This window comes from Cydia strobilella, chromosome 23 (genome assembly GCF_947568885.1).
Source record: "Cydia strobilella chromosome 23, ilCydStro3.1, whole genome shotgun sequence".
In the NCBI taxonomy this organism is placed as follows: domain Eukaryota; kingdom Metazoa; phylum Arthropoda; class Insecta; order Lepidoptera; family Tortricidae; genus Cydia; species Cydia strobilella.
Window position 1 is genome coordinate 9,436,573 of NC_086063.1, and position 24,834 is coordinate 9,461,406.

General features: G+C 37.1%; 1 protein-coding gene and 1 non-coding gene across 11 annotated transcripts in view; both read right to left on the reverse strand.

Moving 5' to 3' along the window:
* The window catches only part of LOC134751859 (ryanodine receptor), a 175,998-nt gene that overhangs the window by 7,423 nt on the left and 143,741 nt on the right, over positions 1-24,834 (reverse strand). For 8 of the 10 annotated variants that reach the window (XM_063687375.1, XM_063687374.1, XM_063687372.1 and 5 more), the window contains 21 exons: positions 23,045-23,224; positions 22,568-22,688; positions 21,740-21,850; positions 20,794-20,921; positions 18,331-18,461; positions 17,434-17,594; positions 15,919-16,120; positions 15,558-15,719; positions 14,478-14,634; positions 13,560-13,762; positions 12,463-12,666; positions 10,001-10,122; positions 8,034-8,133; positions 7,630-7,761; positions 7,249-7,342; positions 6,123-6,278; positions 5,012-5,102; positions 4,438-4,586; positions 3,020-3,150; positions 1,753-1,911; positions 580-787 (listed from right to left, as the gene is read on the reverse strand). In XM_063687375.1, the coding sequence (XP_063543445.1) occupies positions 580-787; positions 1,753-1,911; positions 3,020-3,150; positions 4,438-4,586; positions 5,012-5,102; positions 6,123-6,278; positions 7,249-7,342; positions 7,630-7,761; positions 8,034-8,133; positions 10,001-10,122; positions 12,463-12,666; positions 13,560-13,762; positions 14,478-14,634; positions 15,558-15,719; positions 15,919-16,120; positions 17,434-17,594; positions 18,331-18,461; positions 20,794-20,921; positions 21,740-21,850; positions 22,568-22,688; positions 23,045-23,224 (3,102 nt within the window). The remainder of the gene's footprint in view (positions 1-579; positions 788-1,752; positions 1,912-3,019; positions 3,151-4,437; positions 4,587-5,011; positions 5,103-6,122; positions 6,279-7,248; positions 7,343-7,629; positions 7,762-8,033; positions 8,134-10,000; positions 10,123-12,462; positions 12,667-13,559; positions 13,763-14,477; positions 14,635-15,557; positions 15,720-15,918; positions 16,121-17,433; positions 17,595-18,330; positions 18,462-20,793; positions 20,922-21,739; positions 21,851-22,567; positions 22,689-23,044; positions 23,225-24,834) is intronic. The other 2 variants (XM_063687371.1, XM_063687370.1) reach the window with 1 other exon arrangement.
* Positions 1,438-1,510, reverse strand: Trnaa-agc (transfer RNA alanine (anticodon AGC)). Its single transcript has one exon. It is a non-coding gene; the product is annotated as a tRNA-Ala (tRNA).

Consider the following 24,834-nt stretch of genomic DNA (forward strand, 5'->3'; position numbering starts at 1 on the left):
CATCGTGAATAACGAATGGCATTTATATTATATGTTGGTTTTGGTGGCCATTTTGTTTTAGTTGATAGTCCGATTGCGTTAAAACTAATATTTTAGGACAGTTTCTTGATGTTAATGCCTGTTTTACGTGTTACTGGGCTGAACTGTAAGATGGAAGGCAATAAAGACATTATAAAAGGGCCTAATCCCTACTAATATTATAAATGCGGAGGTAACTCTGACTGTCGTCTGTCTGTTCACGTTTCTGCCTCTTGACGTATAATCCGCTGAGCCGATTTAGATGAAATTTGTTATGGAGATAATTTGAGACCCAGGGAAGAACATAAGATAGTCTTTATCAATAATCATTATCATCATCATCATTCCACGTAGACGGCGTCGCGGGCAGAAGCGAGTAGTTTCCAAATAAGTCTTTAAAAGTGGCCGCTATTTCGATTTTGTTCGTTGATAGCCCAATCGCGTTCGAAATCGATAACCTAATGCTGGGGCCACACTAACAGGAAACGCGTTAATTATCGCGATAATCAACGGCGTTTCGCGTAAGTTTAGTGTGGCCCCGGCATAATAATAAATGTTTACCTGTTTCCCGTTATGTGTGACGGACTGCAAGATCGTCCTAAGCGTCTTGAAGCCCACAGCAACGTCTAGAAGATGAGCGGCAAAGAAGAAGTTGTTAAAGTTGCCCATCACGGAGAAGCAGAAGTACCACAGCGAGTACAGGAACGAGTTGTCGGTGAATGTGACGCCGGCTTTCCAGAGTTGGTAGCGCCAGTCCAGGTTGAGGATGCTGAAACGAATTACAATACAATACAATATAATATAATACAATACAATACATGCAATGCATGCATGCAATGCATGCTCTTTACAATGCATGTGCTCGAAAAGTGCGTTTCCTACGGAGCCATATCATGCGGAAAGTACTACTTTTCCGCACTAGTGCTTTTTGTTTTCATTTTTTTTACAGTACATATGGTGCTACTTTCTCGCACTAGTGCGGAAAAGAGCACTTTTCCGCACTAGTGCTTTTTGTTTTCAATTTTTAATAATAAAACTTATTTGCCATTATATGTTTTTTTAATTTACTCGCACAATGCATAGTAAAACATTGTATGATACACGTGCGTAAAGATGATTTCCGCACACACTTTCCGCACTTGTTGCATAAATAGCTATTATTGCACACCTATCATAGTTTACAAAAAATGTACAGTTACATAAACAAAGACAATTGGATAGAGGTAACAACAGGCGGTCTTATCGCTTAAGAGTGATCTCTTCCAGAAATCCAGACAACCTTTGGGTATCGGAGATAATAGAATTAGAATGAAAACAAGTGTTAAAAGTTATTGCAGCAATTTTGTATCAAGCAAATACGTCTGTGAACGATGCTATGCCTAATAAGCTTAGAAACAAATTAAAAATGGAAAAATTCGCTGTCTTGGGTGGGACTTGAACCCACGACCACCAGATCGCTAGCCCGGTGCGCTTCCATCTGAGCTACCAAGACCTTAACCAACTGAAAGAGATCCCATACAGGGATAAGTTCGCCTTTGTTGTATTTAATTTACTCTGTGACTGTGTTTTTCGTGTTTTTATTTCTATGTACAATAAAGTATATGCAGCGAATGTTTCCACCATATTCGGCAGCGCGCAACACCCTTGGAGTTGCAGGTGTCCATAGGCTTCGGTGCTTGCTTACAGACGGGCTGTATGCTTGTTTGCAACCGACTTAGTATAAAAAGAACTTACTATTGGAAGAAGCCCTTATTGCCAGTCTCCTCATGCGCGGCGAATGATGTCTTCTCCATACCGAGCATATTGGAGATGCTGTCAAAGTCATACGTCTCTGAATACTTCGTGCGGACTTTCTTCTTTACGAACTTGTCCCAATAGTTTACGGGGAACGATCTGAAATGAAAAATAAACATGCATTAAACTCTCCGACGTAAAAACACCCGACGTGAAGTTTAAATCAATGTATTAACCCTTTCACAGCCGACAAAAAGAAATGTCCTTTTAAATTTGAACCGTGACACGTTATCAATAGAGTTAAAAATCTTAACTGCCATAATAACGAGTTAGGTTCGTGATCGGATCTATTTAGAAAATGCTGTCTGATAAATTTTAGTTTTAGCCAAATAAGATTTATACTCAGATCAGATGAGATCAGATTTAAGATCAGCGCTGGAAGTCACCAGCAACATCCTGAGATGAGGCCATTTCGTGGCACTTTAATCTTATTTTATGTTTTCTTTTATATTATGTAATGTCTTGTTTGTTTGTGCTTACGAATAAAATCTTATTCTATTCTATACTAAGATGCGCCGCAACTAATAGATATCATAAAGCGTTCTATAATTTCTATACCAGTCAGTTTTCAGACAAAATAAGGAATGAAAACAACGCCTGGCGAGGTAAATGACGATGATGATGATGATGACGTAATACATATATTATATAATAAAAAAAACCGGACGAGTGCGAGTCGGACTCGCCCACGGAGGGTTCCGTACTTTTTAGTATTTGTTGTTGTAGCGGCAACAGAAATACATCATCTGTAAAAATTTCAACTGTCTAGCTATCACGGTTCGTGAGATTCAGCCTGGTGACAGACAGACAGACGGACAGCGGAGTCTTAGTAATAGGGTCCCGTTTTACCCTTTGGGTACGGAACCCTAAAAAACATAAATTTTTATATTTAGTAGGTCTTTAGCGCCGATGTTGATGTAAATGTCATACAGTTAGGTATATTCCTACAATTTGTTTTCTAAATCAATGTTAAGCTAATGACATAGTATTTAAATTGTGACAAAGTTTCACAGTGGGTCAAAAATCACTTAGTTCTATAATATTTTAGTGTCGAGAGCTAAGCGAATATGATCTGACCATCTGGTTGGACTGCAACCTTTCGGTCTCATTCGGGCAATGTGACCAAAAAACTCTAGGATCCATCGTAAGCAAGCGGTGGATGGTCCCAATTTTTGGACACGAAATGCGATCCATGGGGCTAACTTACTTGGCAGAGATGACGAGTTTGTCCCAATGGCTCTTTATATCATCGTCTTCTGGCTGTTCCGCGATGTAGAGACCGTCAAATTCAAGTCGTCGCGCTATCTCTTTCTCGCGCTTGAAGATGGCTAGTGGCACCTGACAATGAAAAACAATATGTCATGTATACTCTGTCACGCTCAGTTTGTCAGTAGAAAAAGGCGGCAAATTCAAAAAATGTGGGCGCTAAGGGTTGACCTACAGAAAATTTTAATTTCGCGCCTTATTCTACCGACAAAGTGGGTGTGCCAGAGTATAGTGTTGGATTTGGTAGTGGTAGGACCTGGGGTCCATTTGTTTGACATAATTATTTAAAGTCATAATGTAATGATTGTCATATTATCATTAGTCATAAGTGTCATAACTTTGAAACCGTTAACTTTTCAGGATTTTCCTCAGGTAAAAGATACGCGTTTCTGAGAAAAAACAAATTATGACTAACGAAAATGTGGACAAACAATACATTATGACTTAAAACTATATGGGAAACAATAGAGACCCGGTAGGACCTATATGCAATACATTTTGATTGTCTTCGCTTGCTAGTAAAATTAAGGTCTGCTTTTATATAAATAGTTCGATTTGAATTTTAAGAATAGTAAGGATTTAAACTACGAGTTCGGCGTAGAGGATAGAAAAACCAGGTTTAGGTATAAATAGTTGCTGGCCTAAGAAGTTATCGACTGAGCAAAGCGGGGTCTTAGGGCTAAGGGAAGCAGTTTCAAATGATGGTTATTAACTTATTAGTATTGAATAAGTTTGGGACATTTTCCATGAAATGTGGATGTACAGCTTAATGTTTACTAAAGTGCATGAACTGCAAATGATTAACCAATGCGTGCTAACATTAAAGTCAAAACGTAACTATAACTCAAGAAGCCTTGGTAACCTAATTGGGATACCGGCAAAAAAGCTAAGTTAAAAAGGATTTTACCTTGAGATGGTAATATCCGATGAGGATGGGTAATGAGAATGAGACGACACAGAATGTAAGACTGCAGCCGCTTTAATGACGTGCTCTAAGTAGAGAAATCCTCGTCGATATGAACTATTTCTAGTGGATATTACTAGCGGTGAGACGAGCTTTCACTCCACCTCTTTGAGAGGTTGTGGGTTCTCAAAACTAAAAAAACTAGTGCCTGTGCCAAGTACCCTCTTGGGATTGTACTAAAAGCGGATCCCGTGTTCTTTTCTCATGCGTTTAGGAGAGATTAAACGGTTCAAAATGTGTAACAACTTCCTAAAAATATACCATGGAGGCAAGACATATATGAATGAAATACTGAATGTGGAATATTGTGTCTTTGTTGTAAAGGCTACTGCGATCGTTCCCTGTGTGTAAATGTCCATAAAAAATTACCCTTTTTGCTCTCGAGTGTATATTACCTTGAGATGGTAATATCCGATGAGAATAGCGAGTGAGACGACAGAATGTAAAACCGCAGCTGCTTTGATGACGTGCTCCATGTAGAAGAAATCCTCGTCTATATGAACTATTTCTAGCGGATCCTCATCTTCGCCGGATTCGCCACTGCCTGTAAAAAACATTTAAACATTAACAAATAAGATCACGTAAAAAAACCGCATCGAAATCGGTTTATCCGTTTCAGAGCTACGATGCCACAGACAGACATTGGCGTCAAACTTATAACACCCCTCTTTTTGCGTGGGGTTAAAAAGCAATGAAATAGTGTCAATAGAGAATATAACGCTAAACTCTTGCGTAGCGGGCGCCACTAGCACAAACAGAGGGCCTACCGCCTTGATAAATCAATGTCACATTTATCGTAACAAATTATCTGTGAAAACTTATGTATGTATGTATTTGTTACTATATGGTTAACGATAAGTGCTAGTGCTGCACTGGCGGCAGAACATTGCAGTAATATTTTAATAGAATTGGGACACAAAGTGACCAGTTTTTTTATGTAAGGATTAATATAGATGTTAAGTTGCTTACCATCTCCACTTCCAGAACCTGCCCCTGACCCCGAACCACTGACAATGTCTCCAAGACCCGAACCCTCGTCGTCACCTTCCAGCGTAGATACCTGAAGAACAATAAAAAAACATACATACATATAATCACGCCTATTTCCCGGAGGGGTAGGAAGAGACCACGGATTTCCACTTGCTACGATCCTGACACACCTCTTTCGCTTCACTTTCATAACATTCCTCATACACGCGCGCCGGTTTAGGGTGCTCTTGATCTGGCCTTTCTTCAGGATTTCCCCGATCTGATCAGAGAAAGTCCGTCGAAGTTTATCCCTTCCAACTCCCGTTTCTACCTCTCCCTTATACACTCAAAAATGCCTGATGAAACATCCTAGAGAACTTCCCTGATAAAAGCCTAGATATACATTTAGAGATATCCCAAGAGAACGATCCTGGGCAAGCATACCGAAATTCTTCCCAAGACTAGTAAAAAGTTATTTTGTTAAGGCACTCCAATGGTGCAAAGAGTCTCCATAAGCTAACACGATGGCCTCCTTTAGCGATACTCTAGAAAGTTTAGAAGTCTAGACTCCGCCGTACGTTCTATATTTTGTAAAACAAACTCATCTCGTAAAGCTCTTATGAACTGTAGACCACAAAAAATACAGTTATTTTGTGGCCTACAATTCGCAAGACATTCTGACACAGATGATAAAGGCCTATTATTATTAGGTAATTTTTTTCCGAATAGGTCCTGGGAAGAGATTGTGCGATTCTTTTGATATGTATTGATCAAGTCACAGAAAAAACCGAACAAGTGCGAGTCGGACTCGCGCACTAAGGGTTCCGTGCCATTACGCAAAAAACGGCATATAAATCACGTTTGTTGTATAGGAGCCCCACTTAAATATTTATTTTATTTTGTTTTTAATATTTGTTGTTATAGCGGCAACAGAAATACTTTACCTGTGAAAATTTCAACTGTCTAGCTATCACGGTTTATGAGATACAGCCTGGTGACTCCCGGACAGACAGACAGACAGCGGAGTCTTAGTAATAGGATCCCGTTTTTACCCTTTCGGTACGGAACCCTAAAAACAAATGAGTAGTAACGTGTCGATGATGGTACATACCTTATAAAAGAGCAGTACGAAGTTGATACAGAAAGCCAGAATAAGCGCGCAGTACTTCAGGTTGTAGAAATTCCTCGCAAGGAAGGAAACAGCTCGCTTGGTATATTGGGAGATGTCCACTTGAGAAACGGCCGATGGCGTCGGCGCTTGCACTGCCTGTTGGAAGAAACAGAGGTTATACAACAGTAAAATATATATATCTGATTTTTGGAATCTGATGTTTCATAAGATTATCCCTTTTTAATCAATTGATTTCTAATAACTGGACTATAAGAAATCGTCAGGTGCCAAGCAAAACTCACTAATTACTGAAAAATAAATAAACAAAAGTCAGCCTTATTCAGATAATAATACGGTTCACTATGGCTATGAACTTGTGGTGATACTTAGTGACTTTTGCTTGTCACCCGACGAAATATTTATGTGTCCAACGTTTTGAACATTTGCCAGTAGTAGGCTGATACCAAAAAAAATATATTAGTAGAATAAGATTTAAAACATAATTTGCCAATAATAAGATATTTGTTAATACACATAATCAAAAATCGTTTTCCTAAAGTGAAATACAGTCAGTCTTAGCTCACTATGCAACGGCTTTGACAGAAAGATGTATGAAAATATCATTATAAACGTCATGTTTTCATAGAAATTTGAAGTTTATACGGTGACTCTACCACACTTTGTCATTGCAAAGGCTATGTCACACGCCAACTCTAATCGCTAGCAGTGCTAGTGTCTTAGGCTATTTCATTTTTAAACTTCTAAAAGTAGTATGATGAATGAGCTTAATGACACTCAGAAAAAGCTGTTTTACCTTCTTGGAACGAAAATATCTTCTTTCAGATCCTGGCTGCATTAAAGCAAATAATAATATCACTACACTAAAATCTATTCTAAGATTAAGCTAAAGCATCACAAACAAATAATAAGTAACGTTTCAACTGTTTGAACCTCATTACATAGTTTGTATGAGCCCTTTCACCAACAATGACAAGTCAGAGTGATCGCTCGATGATATAAAGCAAACTATCATCGCCAATGATGCTAGTGAAATATGAGACAGCTTTACAATGATCATCTGAGAATGATTTTAACTTGTTTTATTAAGCTTGTGCAGATATGGTACCTTTTTGCTCTCAGCTTCGATGGCGGACATAGCAGCTTGCTGCGCGGCCTGAGCTTCCAATCGCTCTTGCGCTTGCTTCTTAGCTTGTTCTCCACTGAAACATCAAATTAAAAATTCTTAATATCATACGACCAGGCCGACAGTAACGTATGTTACAATTTGGTGCCGTGACCAGGATAATTATATTATAATTTTGGTAAAAATGAAACCAACTTGAAAATAATTTTAATACTAAATTACATTGCTCGTTAGCACGTGGGTACTTATAGCTTGCCGAGCCGTGACTATTTCACTAAAGATTAACTACAATTTAAGCGCTTCCATTTTGGAACGCCTATAACCTATTTCGAATAATATCATTGTAGTCCAATAGAGATTTACCCGAGCAGGTCGATTAAAGATGGCGGTTGTTGTTCCTCAGAGTGCTCCACTGCCTCGTCGGGTGAAGCTTCTGCTTCCTCGCCGGAAGATGGCGTCGATGTGGTCGGAGACTCGTGCGGTTTCACTTGGATTCTGAAAGTAGGTCGTTTTTAAAAGATATCGAAGTTCCTTAGATAGATACACTATGAACTTTTACTATCTGGTTCATTTTTGTATTTTTTTTGTTCATATTTGATACTACAAACAAGTTTCTGGGGTCTTAATAAAACCTTGTGACGTAAAATATGATTTTACTTTTAAATGTATGAAATACTATGACGTGCTAAATGTGAAAAGGTTTCACAATGAGTCAGGAATCAAGTTGTTTGATAGTACCTAAGTGTAAAGCATTGATAAATACTTACTGGCCATTGTCTTCTTTAGAAATATCCAGACCGAAGGCAGAGACCTGCATTTGGCCCGTGTCATCCGCCGCCGGCAACGCTGGTAGCAACCTTGATGGACCTGGGACAGCAGATGATGTTAACAACATGTCTATGATTGAGTACGAGAGATAATTTACTTACTCGTAGAGTTGGTAGCACCTCGTGTCTTATTTATGGGTGTGGGAAAAACTTGAGACTTAAGACAATTTACGCCTAAAAGACTTTATAGTGGAGACTTTTTTGTTTCTTTGTCGGAAAACAAAAAGTTGCAAATAAAAGTCTCCTCTAGAGAGGATTTAAATTTCTTTATAGTCAAATTTATTATAAGTAGTCTCAAAAATTTAGTCATCTTAAAGATGAAAACTCCAAAGGCTTACTAACATAGTAGTAATTCGTCCTAAAACGTTTCTTTTATGGGGAAATTAAACATCCATTGGGTGTAATTTTGTAAAATAAGTAGTAAGTACAAGATTGAACTGAAATTCTTTGTCTTGGGTTCAATAATGCGACCCTTTTTAGGGTTCCGTACCCAAAGGGTAAAAACGGGACCCTATTACTAAGACTCCGCTGTCCGTCTGTCCGTCCGTCTGTCCGTCTGTCCGTCTGTCTGTCTTTCACCAGGCTGTATCTCATGAACCGTGATAGCTAGACAGTTTAAATTTTCACAGATGATGTATTTCTGTTGCCGCTATAACAACAAATACTAAAAACAGAATAATATAAATATTTAAATGGGGCTCCCATACAACAAACGTGATTTTTTTGCTGTTTTTTTTTTCGTGATGGTACGGAACCCTTCGTGCGCGAGTCCGACTCGCACTTGGCCAGTTTTTTTTATACTACAAGTCAAATTAAAATGTTGCTTGTAAATTTGATATTTAAGGGGGCATCTTACTGTTCAAAAATATTATTCATTTTATATTTCATGCAAAAGATAAGAAAGAAGAGGAGAGATAAAATCTTTAGTGTTTGCCAATATTTTCAGTTTTATTCGCCAATGAGTTTAGCTCAATCCAAGAAATTTAATAATGTAAGTAATAATTATTAAAATAATTCCAATTAGCTTCATACCAACATAGAAAATAAATAAACAACGACATGTATGTACAACATCAAAAATACATACGAAAATGATTACCTGTTAACGCTCAAAAGCAGATTTATTTTGTTACGAAAATGTAAACATACTTATTATTTGTTATTAATATTAGGCCGAATTATTATATTGTTAAGAATTTAGAAGAAATACCAATTTTGTTAAATTATTATATCTGCGTTGGGCGATTTAGTACGGTGCTGGAAGATGTTCGATCACTGTATAATTTATACATACCTATATATTATATTCCCACAAATTCTAAGAAATTCTAAAAAATAAAAAAGGCACTAAATTTGACAGTAAAATGCTAAGACATTTTAGTATCAAATATGTAACTTTTTTTATTCAAATTATTGGTTAAATTTAGAAAAAAAAACTCGTCTCAATATATCCGAAATTCTGTTCCTGGATTTAATGACATTATTTGGAAAATTAAATAATTTTCTACTAAAGAATTTTGTTTTTAAATAAACGTTTTTTTTGTGTAACAAGAACCTACATAGCGTAATGAAATGTAAATGTACATGTTCAAAATTTACTTTATGTTTCTTAAGTTTTTTTTTGTAAACGATTATAATGTCATGTCCAATGAAATGTATTTTTTTTTAAAGTTTGGTACTTCTAGCGTGTCATCTCATATGTAGGTATATCACGTCTACTAAATGGTTCATTTTCTACAGGTATACTATTTATGTTTTTTTCCCAAAATGTTTTTTCCCGATCAACCAAAACTTTTAGCAAAATATTTTTTTCAGATCCTGTTTTTTCCAAAGCCCATGTTACCCCAATCTCCCCAGTGACCGAACGCAAGCTAAAGCCACCCGTACGTACTGTGTGCTCCCCTTACATTGACTCTGCGCGAGTAACCTGTGCCTCAACTGACCAATTTTCTCCTCTTCTGTCGGCTCTGGGGGAACCTCCTCCGTTTGCGGACCCCGCATCAGGCCGAGGAGTACGCCGAATATGTACCTGCGGGTAAAAACGGATAAGAAAGTTGTAGTTGTGTTTTGGTAAAACGTAATTTTGTGATGAAGTGCGAAAATTGTGTAACGATCAATGGAAAACCGTCTTATTGACGCAGAAATTTTAATTTTGGTTTCAAAAATTGTTTTTACACTTTTCTTCTAATCAGAATACTACCAAGTTAGACCGAGATAAGTCTGCAACGATTTTGATAGCACACGCACTGCAAGTGTTATTTATACGTCATAATTTCATAGAAGTTTGACAATTAAAATAACACTTGCACTGCGTGTGCTATCAATATCGTTGCAGACTTATCTTCGTCTAACTCTACCAGTTATTATTAAGCTCTTAAACGAATCACCACTATTTTTGTTATACCTTATATGAACACAAGAAAAGCAGCTATGTTAAAGATCTCTATGTATCTGTAGCCTTACCACGAGGTTGACAGTGACATATTCGCTAGCATGTGCGTAACTCATTTTTATGCATCTCTCTCGTACTGGCATATTAGTGCGAGCGAGATGTATAGAGAGTAAGTTACGCAGACGTTAGCAAAATGTCAGTGTCAAACTCGTGGTAGCCGTACTTATCAGATGACACACCGATCAGAGCTACATTTGTCATTCACAGCTACACATCTGCCTATAAATTAAATGAACATAGGTATAATCTGCATCTTCTCAAATGATTTTTTCCCCAAAGACCCTAATCTGTTAAACAAAAGCCTTTGTTCCTTTTGTGCGTGCGCGTGCCCATTGTTGGTGAGCGCGTGCACATTGTGTATCAGCGTGTGGCATGCGCTCACCAACAATGGGCACGCGCTCACCAACAATGGGCACGCGCACGCACAAAAGGAACAAAGGCTTTTGTTTAACAGATTAGGGTCTTTGGCGAAAAAATCATTTGAGAAGATGCAGGCTATATGTAATAAACAACAATGTTATAAGGGACAAAAATTGGGTGTTAAGTTGTTAACGTGCATCGGTAAACTTAAAACAAAAAGTGATATTAAAGTAAGGTATTGTGATGAGCTAAAAATAAGAAAAAAGCAACATTAAATGCATTATCCTAAAATTATATAGTTGAATTAATGTTTTCGATATTACATAATTAATTTATTGCATTAATAATCAATCAATAATATTTTATAAATTGATTGTTACAAAACAAAAAGAAAACCAAACAACTCAATTTGTTACAAACACGAATCATCTACATAACCAATGTGTAATTCACTAAACAAAGCACCAAAGGTGTCCTTTTACTTTAAACATGCTTGTACCTCCAACAAATAAACTGAAAAAGTCAACTAACTAGCACACAACTTTGGGAACAAATCAAATTATTTTCATTAATATTTATGATTTATGTTTTAAGTAGTCACACTACTATATATAAATTATAAACTGAAATAAATGCCATATATTAAAGAAAAAGTGACGAAGCCCTCCAGTGGTGAAGTGGTCAAGGCGTTAGCCCCGATTGCTAAATACGTTCGGATCCGGCCTTCACCACTGGAGGGCTTCGTCACTTTTTCTTTAATATATGGCATATATTTACAACTAACTAGCAGTTGATCCCAAAAGAAAGTTAAAGAATAAATATAAAGGTGCTTTAAGAATCTATAAACTAACTAGAATATTTACATTACAATTTACAGTTACATCCAAACACGTAACAATGCATTTACCAATGACTGTGCATCAAAATGTAGCGTGAAAACATGACAGTCCATAAATATATTATAAAAAAACATGTCAATCCTTGTTTGAAAATGATAATCTATTTAGAAATATCAATCCAAGTCTCGTTATAGGTAGGATGAAATTAACAAAAATCGTACTTATTTCGCAGTGCAATGTTTTTTTCATGCAAAGAATAACATAGCCGTGCGAAATAAGTAACTGTGTTTTTATTTGTTGAATCGATAATATTAAGAATATTCAATACAATACAATATTTTAAATATATGGAAACTATGTAAGAATTTAGTGACAAGTTAATGAAAATTATAATATACCAAAAAATGGCCAAACGCGATTTAATAGAATTGGAAAATGGGTTAATTTTAATCAAAAAATTGAGGTCTCTTTACAATAAATTGGTTATGGAAATATCAAATTAAACATCGAATGCACTTTAAAACCCAAAAAAAAATCAAAATCCAAAAATAAATCTATTATAAAGTATTATGGCGTTATTTATAAACGCGTTACTGGCCTGAATTAGCTATGAATCGTTTGTCTTTATCTGTCATTTTGACTTATGTATTTGTAAGAAAGGGATCAAACATAATTTAACTAAATCAGGCCCGTAAAGTTTTATGAATAAGGGGGTTACCTGATAACCACTAAGCACGCATATCCCATGTAATAGAACAAATAGAAGAACATTTTGAAGAACCCGACAGCCAGTTCAGCCGGCGGCATCTGCTGCATGTCTGCGATTTTAGACTTTATGTTCGCTGGAGATAGAGATGAGAATGCGGTGGCGAAACCGTCCTTTATGGATTGGAGGCCTCGGCGGAATGGGTCTTTGCCTCTGCTGAAAAAAATAATTCAGAATTTTTATTAAATTTTTAACGTATGACATATATGTTTGCGGCCGGTCGTAAAGTTCATGTGTTTTGACGGTAGTCACATTAAAGCAATAGATAGGTAGGATAGGTCCGTTAGGTTGCTTCAGATGGCCGAAGGGCAAACTTTGCAGAAATAGGAGCCCCGCATAGCGGCGCTTCGTCGACTCAGGGAACGAGATACTGATTTTCACGTTATACCTACGATATGCCTAGGAATTTCATGATCTGCCGGATTTTACGATAGGCGGCCGACATACAATAGTTGAAAGCCGCTCGGCTCCTTAATTAAGTATTTATTCATCCTATTCAGGAATGTTTAACAGTAAAATTCAGTAAGCTAAATTAGATTTCTAAGTTTATTCTTTGTCATGTATAACGCTCGGTAGCAGCCAAAAGGTTAAGGATATTTATAAATTCATCGCCAAAATATGTATAATATATCGTTGTCTAAGTTTTGCACAACACAAGCCTTAATGAGCTTACTGTGGGGCTTAATCAATTGATAAAGTTAAACTAAAAAATATTTATTTTGCTAATTTCTAGACAAAACTGGAAACAGCTTTCCGCTTCTTTGGCCCTTTATTTTGCTTCTTTAACACGATCATCCTGATAACAACCAGTCCACATGTGCACTAACTTCTCCAAAATACCGCCTTTTTAACCGACTTCAATTTCATAGCAGGAGGAGGTTCTGTATTCGGTTGTGGCTATTTTTCAAGTCTAACTTTCTGTTCCACTATTATATACCTCCGACACGGCCATCCTGACGCAAGCCCGTCCCCATAAACACTAATTTTGCGAAAACGTGTGTCGGAATGTACTCCTTTTTCAACATATAATTCTTATAAATAGTACTTACTTCTCATCATCATCATCTCCTAGATACATATACGCAGCCTCCCTATTCTTCTGCCCTCCGCCCTGCTCCTCCGAGGCGGCCATCAAACCAGACGCATGCGTCATTTCAAATATGGCGTCCTCGCAGAAGTTGACGAAAGCTTCCAGCTTTTCTTTGTCGCCACCCTCTGTTACTATGCTGTAGAAGAAAGCACGTTTGGATTCCTGAAACAAAGACACATTGCTAATATAATAATTGCACATAAGTGCAAGTCCATAAGGACAAAAAGCGTTTTACAATACTAGGTCGTGGTGACCGTTCTTCATAAACCCAGGCCAATGCTATAAAACCAGGGTTTATAAAATAGAATAAATAAATATATAGATATAATTTATAGTGACCCAGGAGAACGTAACCTTGGCAACCAGTGCAAAAAAAATAATTCCGAAGTTACCCGAATACACTTTAATAATTTTAGAAATAAATTAAAAGTAGAAATATCCACTGTCTCGGGCGAAACTCGCTGCCAACTGAGCTACCGAGACTACACCCGAGGACAGCAAATATTTCCACCATATGCGCGACGCTAGCGACATCTATAAATAAATAAATTTTATACGGACATTCTTACACAAATTGACTAAGTCCCACGATAAGCTCAAGAAGGCTTGTGTTGTGTAAATACATGGAAAACATCCATAACTCAGGAACAAATATCTGTGCTCATCGCACAAATAAATGCCCCTACCGGGATTCGAACCCAGGACCATCGGCTTCACAGGCAGGGTCACTACTATACTACCCACTAGGCCAGACCGGTCGTCAAAGATCTATCATAAAAGTGTTATACTTCTTGCATCGTTTGCACACATTTCTGCATTATACAAAACTAATTTTTAAGGTATAAATTAATTTATAAGGTATAAACAGTTTAATTACCTTGATTTGCGGTTTCTCCCACTGCTCGATATTCTCCTCTTTGATCTCGAAGTAAACTCGCTCGATACGCTTGGAACCGCCCATGATCTCGATACGGCCTAAGAATGGCTCGAAGTAGTTAAGCACGGAGCCGGCGGTTTCCAAGAATCGGGCCAGTCTGAGGAACCAAATATAGTATGTCAAAGGACTGTCTCATTTCAAACAAATAACTGACGTAACTGGTGACCGAAGAGCTGGCGGCTTTCTCGCAAAACGCATTGCGATACAGCGGGGAAATGCCGCCAGCATCCTTGGTACAATGCCTCAAGGGCCTATTTTAGATTTAAGCTAGTTATTAATTTCGTTTACGTAGTACCACTGTATATATCTTGTATTTTCAAACATAGACAGAGAGAATCATACTGCCTTTGTTTTACACTAGTACTAGCACCCAACAGAAAAGCACGAGTATAGTTTTTTTTGTTCTTAAGTATTGACGGACAATTTGGTTTGACCAACTATAATAGGAGCAAAAAATTAAATGTATATTCTCTTTTATAACGAAAAAATACTGTTTGCAAAATCAAACTTACACATTTATTTAGCAAATAGGCCGCAAAGGAATTCATTTCAAAGGCACTTTTACACTCCAAGATGCAATTTACATACAAGCCATAAAAATAAATCAAAAATGGGGCATTTTCTATGAAAAGGGACCTTATTGTCGATGGCGCTTACGCCGCACAGCGCCGCGCGGCATTGTATTTATATCGGAGCATCGTTAATAATGGCGTAAGCGCCATCGACAATAAGGTCCCTTTTTATAGAAAATACCACAAATAATTACAAAGTACAATTGCAAATATTAATTCAATAAAATTATATAATTACTAGGGCCACTGAAGTTCACTGAACTCGAAGTTAACCGTTAACACAGGGTTAAATTGTACTGGTAAGTAAGTACCCTATTTGGAATTATCAATATCGTAATGTTAGTGTCTCGATTAATCCAGAGATGGCGCTGTTTTAAACAAAGGAGATTCTTCATCACGCTGTTAAGATTTATCCTGAAACTGTGACTTTATTTTGATATTGACTTACCTAGGTTCATTAGGCATATGTTCCGACAAATTTGTAAGTAAGATAGCCAAGTTGAAACCGATCTCCTTCGCTGGCTCGTGGAAGCGGTCGCAGAAGCCTATGTAGTCCATCTTGCCGTCGTGGTTCGTCTCGCAGCAGGCTAGAAGGAACTCTATCTCCACGCTGTAGAGATGGAAATTGATGTAATTAGATCATAGTAAGTTCTTTAAAATTTTGTTTTATGACAATTCACTCATCTTTAGGAAAGGCACATACCTACTTATACAGGGTGGAAAAAAATAATGAGACCTGGAAACTGCTCTGCCGCGAGCAGATGACTTACTGTGATAAATACAGAACATTACAATGCGAAAACACTTACGGTGTATAACTCTTCTGCTGCTCCATCTTCTCCTTAAAGTCCTTGGGCAGCACCCAGCCATCGTTATTAGCGTCAATTTCCAGGAAACTCGCGCTGGAAGTCAGGTCCTTCAGTTTTAGGAACATGTCGAAGTATTTCAGGATCAGTTCCACGTTGCCGGCGCTCTCGACCAGGGTGTCTACCATCTGCTTTCCGATCGTGCCTACGAAAAATATTAATTAGTTATAATCTGTCACACACTCGAGTGGTGTTGGAGGAGGGAAGTAGGTAAAGACGTAGTGTGTGCACGTGTGTGATATCGAACTACAATAGTAGATTGTGTCACAAGGGAGCAAAATGACATGTTTACGGCGAGGGCGTACAATTGAATCCTAAACGAAGCGAAGGATTCTATAATAGAATCCCGAGAGTAGCGAGGGGTTCTAAAGTAGAATCCTGAGCGTAGTGAGGGATTCAAGTGTGTTACGCCCAAGATGGAAATAATTTTGCTACCATGTGACACATATTGCTTTTTACATCACCTATAAGGTAATTATAATGTTTAAAACTATTATTTAAGCTAAAAAAAATAATGTGAAAAAAATAGTGTCCTAGAACAGAAAAGTGTTAGTTTGATCCCTCCTAGCAGGTAAGAAAAAGCTCTTTTTCGAATTGGTGATGTGAAATACTAATGGAATGATACATAACTTTAACATTAGGAATGCCGATAAATTATTTAGTGTAGGTCGCAAACTTATGAAATCTAAGAATCTCCCCATGTAATGGGGCCCACTGTTTATAATAAACTGCCCAGAAAAATCTTTGAAGCTCCCAATTTAATTTTAAGCGCCGATTAAAAAACTGGATTATCGAGAGCACATTATATACCTACCATTTTTTGTGAGCATAGAACTCTTTCTATGCTCACAAAAAATCGAAAATTGTACATACTTCTTAATTATAATAATATTAATTTTAAATAATGTATGTATAAAATGTAAATAATTATAAATCGATCCATAATGTTGACATATAAATTGCTTTTATGAATAAAAATGATTATGTTTATGAGTTAGAGATTAAAAAATGTGTAAGTAAATTGTGGGTCATGAGTCATGAGATCTCTATTCAGTGTTAACTACTAATCATGTATTATTTATTATTATTATTATTTATTTATTTAATAAAATACAGAGTATTCTTACTATAATCATAGCCCCGCAAAACTCAATAAAGAGTTTGACTGTGGGGTCATCAGTCTCTAGTTACATATGTACTTAATTTAATTATATACTAGTGTAATTACTACAAAATATTGAGGTAGTGTATTTTTAACATAGATTTAAATTTAGACTTCTTATTTTCACATCTTATGGCTTCGGGCAAACTATTAAGTAAGTATGGAATTCTTTTCCTAAGGGTTCTATCCCCGTAGTAGTTATTAATTGTAGGGCTAATCCGAATGAAATCTTTTAGATTTGGTTGCCGAGCTGTACGAATGCTATGGAGATAGGTACAATACAAATAGGAACTTACCGTTGACGACATTTCCCTCAAGCATAGACAGCATCATGGTAATCATGTCTTTCTGCAGATTAAGCAGTTCCTTCAGCAGATCCACCTGGGACGAATGCTTCGACAGCTTATCTTGCATGTGCGAGAACAGGAACAAGAAACCACCTACGGCGTCCCACAATCTGAAATGCAAAAGCAGAGAATATTATTTACAATGCATGTGCTCGAAAAGTGCGTTTCCTACGGAGCCATATCATGCGGAAAGTACTACTTTTCCGCACTAGTGCTTTTTGTTTTAATTTTTTTAATATTTAAACTTATTTGCCATGATATGTTTTTTATTTACTCGCACAATGCATAGTAAAACATTGTATGATACACGTGCGTAAAGATGATTTCCGACTCGTATTCCTAAATAATCCTCCTAATAATCCTCGTATTCCTTGTTGCATAAATAGCTATTGTCTTCGCCTTGGGAAAATGGAGGAAATGTTGTACGCATAATGCTGTTATTCAAAAGACTCGAAATGTCTCTTAGCCCTTCAATTCCCAGAGGTATAAATATATAAGTTTTGAAGTTTTAAAATTTTATTTCGATCAACTTTTTAGACCCGATATCACGTAGATGAGATGCAAGGAGAAAATTAGTGTCTACATTGTGAGATTGTGACACAATGGGCGCCATCATGAATTGCTACATTCATGGCCCGATTTTATTAAAATTTATATCAGTCGACGACCCGAAAAAGGACGAAATTCGATGTTTTTAACAATTATTTTACATTTTTAGCCAGTACGTGTTGCGAAGCTCCTGATTCATGTTTGGAGACTGCTCAGACCCTTATATTATAAACCTAATTTACCTATTGTTCCAATTTCAGCGAGCACTAATACAAACATGTCTGGTATGGTACGTACCTGGAATGCGCCAAGGCCTGCTGATTCTGTGTACAAGGTCCCTGAATGACTTCAGTGAGCGTGTTGAATACTTGTGAAGCTACTCCGATGGCCTTGAAGAAGTTCGCCTTGCCCGCTGGGTCTATCAGCTCCTGTTAATTATCATCATCAATACTCAAAGCAATATATGCAAATCTATCAATAAAATGTCTCAGACCGATATTGAAATGCTATGGAATATTAAAAAATATATTATAGTGACATTCTGTGTCATATTTCTATCATCCTTGCTAAACTTTAAAATTGTATAAGTAACAGCGATCTGACCATCTGTATCTGTTTTTAACTTGTGTTCACAACCAACCTTTGCTGCATTGCTAGAACTGGCGGTGGTTTATTCCCTGATCCCTATAAGACAGGTTTACCTAGTTTAGGGCTCAGGACACTATTCCTAGGCTGTCTAACAATAGAATAGAATACTCCTAAAAATGTAATTCTACTTTTGATACATAAATAAATCATTTTTCATTTTCATTTTCATTTTCATTCTTACACAAATTGACTAAGTCCCACGGTAAGCTCAAGAAGGCTCGTGTTGTGAGTACTCAGACAACGATAAATATAATATACAAATACTTAAATACATAGAAAATATCCATGACTCAGGAACAAATAACTGTGCGTGTTTCACACAAAAATATGCCCTTGCCGGGATTCGAACCTAGGACCATCGGCTTCACAGGCAGGGTCACTACCCACTAGGCCAGACTGGTCGTCGAAATATATGTTGATTATATATGAGAATAACTAAGTAAAATTTAAAATAAGTTCGTTTAACCCTTAAATGCATAATGATGTATATATGCATCGTACATTATGCAAAATTGCATAATGTATGCTGATGACACTACTCTAATAATAAAATCAGATAACATAAATAATTTTAACAATGACATTAATAAAACTCTTGAAGATATAATTGACTGGCTACATATCAATAAATTAAAAATAAACATTGACAAGACAAACGTTATGCAATTTAGGACATATAAAAATACTGACATTGATCTGAATGTAAATTATAATAATTACCAATTAGAAGAAGTAGAAACAACCAGATTTCTCGGTATAATTATTGACAAATTTTGCAGCTGGAAAGCTCATATTGCCTATGTATGTGAAAGGCTGGACAAGTTTGTTTTTGCACTAAGAAAATTAAGCAGAACCTCATCTAGAGACTTGGCACTAACTGCTTATCATGGTTATGTGTCATCTCTACTTAGCTACGGTTTGATTATTTGGGGGAACTCCGTAGATATCAATGACGCTTTTCTGGTACAAAAGAAATGTGTACGAGCCGTGTGCAACACTCACTACTTAGAACCATGTAGGCCCTTATTTAAGGAAATAAAAGTTTTGCCACTTCCATGCTTGTACATTAAACAAATGTGCATGTTTGTAAGAGAACACCCTGAATTTTTTGAAAAACAGAGTACCTTCTATCCAAGATCCACTAGAAATAAAGACAAATTATTCTTGCCAAGATCTAGAGTCAGGTTTCACAAAAACAACTCGTTCTGTATGGCTATCCAAATTTATAACCAGCTGCCTAAATGTATCCTGGAATGTCCTACACATCGCTTCAAGAAAACACTTACGGAATGGCTACTAGACAGATGCTTTTACTCAGTAAAGGACTATTTAGCAAATAACCCTAATATCTAGTTGCTAAGATTCCAACTAACTTTAATTTCTGACATAAGTTACTCTGATTTAATACTATAAAAATGTTAGATACAGTTTTGACCATGTTTTGACTATGAAATTTATTTATTGTGTAATATTTTGACATTATATTTCTGTGATATTTTGGTGGTAGTGTATACATTGTTAGTCTCTAATTGTACTTGTAAATAAATATTGTAAATATTGCATGCCTTCTGTCTGGTAGAACATAAGACACGCTTCTTTTAAATGTTTATCTACTTATGTAATACTATGTTCTTGCAATAAATAATTGATTGATTGATTGATTGATTGATCGTATATTTGATGGTTTTTTTAAATACTATGATTTTTTTCTTTATTTTTCCCTCAATCTATACAACATGACACATCTATTTCAATTTATTAAAAAGTTATACAAAAAATCATGCATTTAAGGGTTAAGAAACTAGAATGGAGCTGTTAATCTGGACAGGGCTAATAATGACGCATCGAAATGACAAGATCATTAGCTAAGCATAAGTTATTCCACTATTCAAACATTTCTGGCTATGGAGTTAACCCAAATAAGGGTGCCTTATGACATAATAGAGTGAACATTAGCAAAGTAAACCTATTCAAGAGCTCCACTTTTTTATACTACGTCGGTGGCAAACAAGCATACGGCCCGCTTGATGGTAAGCAGTCTCCATAGCCTATGGACTTCTGCAACTTCAGAGGACTTTCGCATAAATATTCAGCATTTTTTTAGAAACGTACCTTGCTGGAATAATGCCAGTAGAAGTCCATGATGGACTCCTGTAGTCGCAGCAGGTAGTCGACGGTGCAGATGACTACGTTGACGGTAGTCGTGTTACCGGCCTGGGTACGCAGGTAGTTCTGCCATTCTGTTTAACACACAATTATAAGTACACTATGTTAATCCACTGTATGTTAGAACACTGTGTTGTGTATGTGTGTTATGTGTGTGTGTATGTATGTGTCGGTCTTTAATAAAAGACGAAAGAGAAGGAGACATCGCTCTACGGAGCCGAAATTCCGATGTGCGGCGATAAATAGCCGGTTACTGTATAGGGCTCAGACGAATTCAATGACAGGTCATACGTACTTAAACCCACTAAAAACCAAAACTATTAAGGCCAATACAATTTTGATGTGTATCTATAAGAGCATCATATTTATATATACGTATTTTTGCTTCTAAGGGATTGAAAATAGTCCAAAAGTACGAATAGTCGAAAAGTATTAATTCTTTTATTTAGCAATTGGGTATACATTTGAATGTTGTAATATTAATTCGACCATTATTTAATGTCTTTTTGTTTTACTGATTACCCATTTTGATACTATATCTGGCGCAGTCAGTAGTATTCGATTCTAAAGGGGCCCACTGACTATCAGTCCGCCGGACGATATCGGCCTGTCAGTTGTTCGGAACTGTCAATTTTTTTTTCTAACTGACAGGTCGATATCGTCCGGTGGACTGATAATCAGTGGGCACCTTAAGAGTCTGTTTCACAATGTCCAAGTAAAGTCCTGAATAAGCTACTTGCCGTATCTGACTTTTGCAGGAAGTATTATCTGGCAGTTAATTTATTTATTAATTAGCTATCCAATCAGACATTGTTAAACAGACCGTAAGTAAGTATACTTACTATTTTAAGTTCTTATATAGTTCGTTAAATATATAATTCAATGAGCTTACCCAAGTTGTGACCTTCACAGGTGAGTTGTATGAATCGGAACAGCGCACACGTGAATTCTGCATCATGCATGTTCTTCTCGCCCGCCGCGCCTTCCAGACCCACACCAAGACCTGCGAAAACACGATAATAAATAAATTTAAAGCCTCCTAAGGCCCAGCCATACAAATGAACAATCCAAAATTTGCCACTAAAATTTGAACCTATAGTGTAGGAAATTGAGTTGATTTTGCGTTGTTTGAAAATTGAACAAAACAAAGCAAAAGCGACTGTTCCAATTGAATAGAGTTTAAATTACATCGAACTGAAGAGGTACTATAGGTAGGACCTTGGGCCTTAGGAGGATAGGACATTATTACACAAATTGACAGTCCCACAAAAAGCTCAATAAGGCTTAATTATAAATACTTAAATACATAGAAAACACCCATGACTCAGGAACAAATATCCGTGCTCATCACAAATAAATGCCCTTATCAGGATTTTAACCCGGGACCATCGGCTTCATGGGCAGGGTCACTACCCACTAGGCCAGACAGGTCGTCAAAATGATGTAAATCAACATAATTTTAATCTCAATCTCTGCCTCGAAAGCTGACACTGATTAAAATCGACTACATCATATCATAATTCACATCACATCAGAGATGTTATAACTCTCTGATGAAAAAGCGATAGCATAATAACGCTAACATTGTCCATTCCAACATTTCCAACTTAGGGTCGGTGTGTCAGTTATCGTCCCTTAACTGTGCCAATCAAATAAATTCTCAATCTCTTCTTCTCAAATCTTAAAATACATAAAATCTTTACTAATAATTATACTGTACCTTCAGCCTTAGTATTCCGCTCGAAAGCATCCAAATCCAGCACGGAGCAAGAGTTCATAAGACCGGCGATAGATGTGAAGAAACCGACGTCTTTCTTGTCTTTCAGGTGGTTCAGCATGCCCTAAAACAAAACAAAAAACAAAACCTTTTAAAAACTATTACCCCATTAAGAATTGAAGCCATAGACGATCGTTAATATTGTTGTACCTAAATTCGAGAACAGGGGAATGACTCTTGCTTTAATGGTTCTTGCTCTCTTTACCAATAGAAGCTCGTAATTAGTAGGTGGCAAATTGTAACGTCTTTACAAATAATGCCATTTGAACCTAGTACGTCTTTAATGCTTACATATCTTTTATTTATGACCACACAAATGACGACCATCATTTACATGATATTTGTAGCCAGGTAAATGACGATAGTCATTTTTATGTCCACTTTTGTCAGGAAAATGACTTCTAAAGCTAATAATATTACCATTTGTATGTCAATATTGCCTCCGCGCAGTATAGAGATGCCCAGTTGCAGTGTCTTCATCACCATGTCACTGGGGATGCCCTTGGAGGCCGAGATATGTAGTAGCACCATCTCGGCCACACCACGGTCTGCGAGTCGGGATTGGTGGAAGAGTAGCTTCTGCTTTTCCATTTCTTGCTCCTGAAATATTTAATGTCGAAACATAAGCCTTATGGATAATAGAGGTAACGCATGTGGAATTTTATAACATTAATATTAAGAGGCCTACATATAGACTGGCTCATGGAGGTTTTGGATATGGGCATCCTAACAAGGAAGGAGAACAAATTCTTGGTTTTGCCTCAAGACATAGCATGTTCATAGTCAACACGAGCTTCCAAAAGAAACCGGATCACTTGATAACCTACAGTAGTGGAGGGAAAAAGACACAAATAGACTTTATCTTAGCTGACAGCAAATTAAAAAAGGGTTTCAAAGACTGCAAAGTAATACCAGGAGAAGCTTTAACCTCTCAGCATAGGATTCTAGTGGGAGTCTACTCATTGCCTAAGCCTATTAAGGAAACAAGAGACAAAACACCTAGAATCAAATGGAAAGAACTAACTGGCTTGAAAGGAAACGCACTCATAGAAGATCTGAGTAACTACTTGACAAAGGATATGAGTAATACATACAACAACGCTGAACAAATGTGGTCAAGCTTTGAACATCTCTGCCAGAGTCAGGCACGCAGCCGTCTAGGAGTTGCTAAAGGAGGTTTGAGCATACAAAAGGATCCATCCTGGTGGAACCAAGAAGTCAAGGCAAGAATTGTGGACAAAAAGAACTTGTTTAAAAAGTGGCAGGAAACACAGTGTGAGGGCGACCTAAATAAGTATAAGGAGGCAAAAATGAAGGCAAAGAAAACTGTGGCACAGGCAAGAGCTAACACAAGAGAAAAATTGTACACCAAACTGGAAAAAGCGGATTCAGATGCAGAAATTTTCAAAATTGCTAAATCGAGACACAAATCAACGCAAGACATTAAAAGGAATAAGTTTATTAGAAACAATGAAAAAATGTTACTAACATCTAATAAGGACATAACAAAAAGGTGGTATGAATACTATAAGGATTTAATGAATCAAGAGTTCCCGAGCCAATCAATAATACACCCCCTCCTACCAACCCAAGGACCTATACAGAAGATTGGTATCAATGAAGTTAAAGTGCAGGTAAGAAAGATGAAGAAGAATAAAGCTACTGGCCCAGATGAGATCCCGGCAGAAATATGGAAGTTACTGGGGCCTATAGGATTGGGCTGGCTTACTAGACTCTTCAATCTCATCCTTAAAACCAAAATGATACCAAACTCGTGGCGTCTTAGTCACTTAATCCCCTTCTATAAAAACAAGGGTGACGCAACGGAGTGCGGAAATTACAGGGGCATTAAATTGACATCTCATACATTCAAGATCTGGGAACGCATTTTAAATAACCGTATTCAATCGCTTACGTCAATATCACCGAACCAGTTTGGATTCACACCCTCAAAATCCACCACCGACGCCATACAAGCTGTCCGAATAATAACCGATAAGTACCGCTTAAACAAAGAAGATCTGCATTTTATATTTATCGACCTGGAAAAGGCGTTCGACCGGGTACCGCGTAGACTTGTATGGCAGGCGCTTAGGGCTCAACACCTGCCTGAAATTTACATACAGCTTATACAGGACATGTATCACAATTCACATACGAGAGTAAAAAGTCCAGCAGGCCTCAGCGAAGCGTTCGAGGTAGGAGTGGGA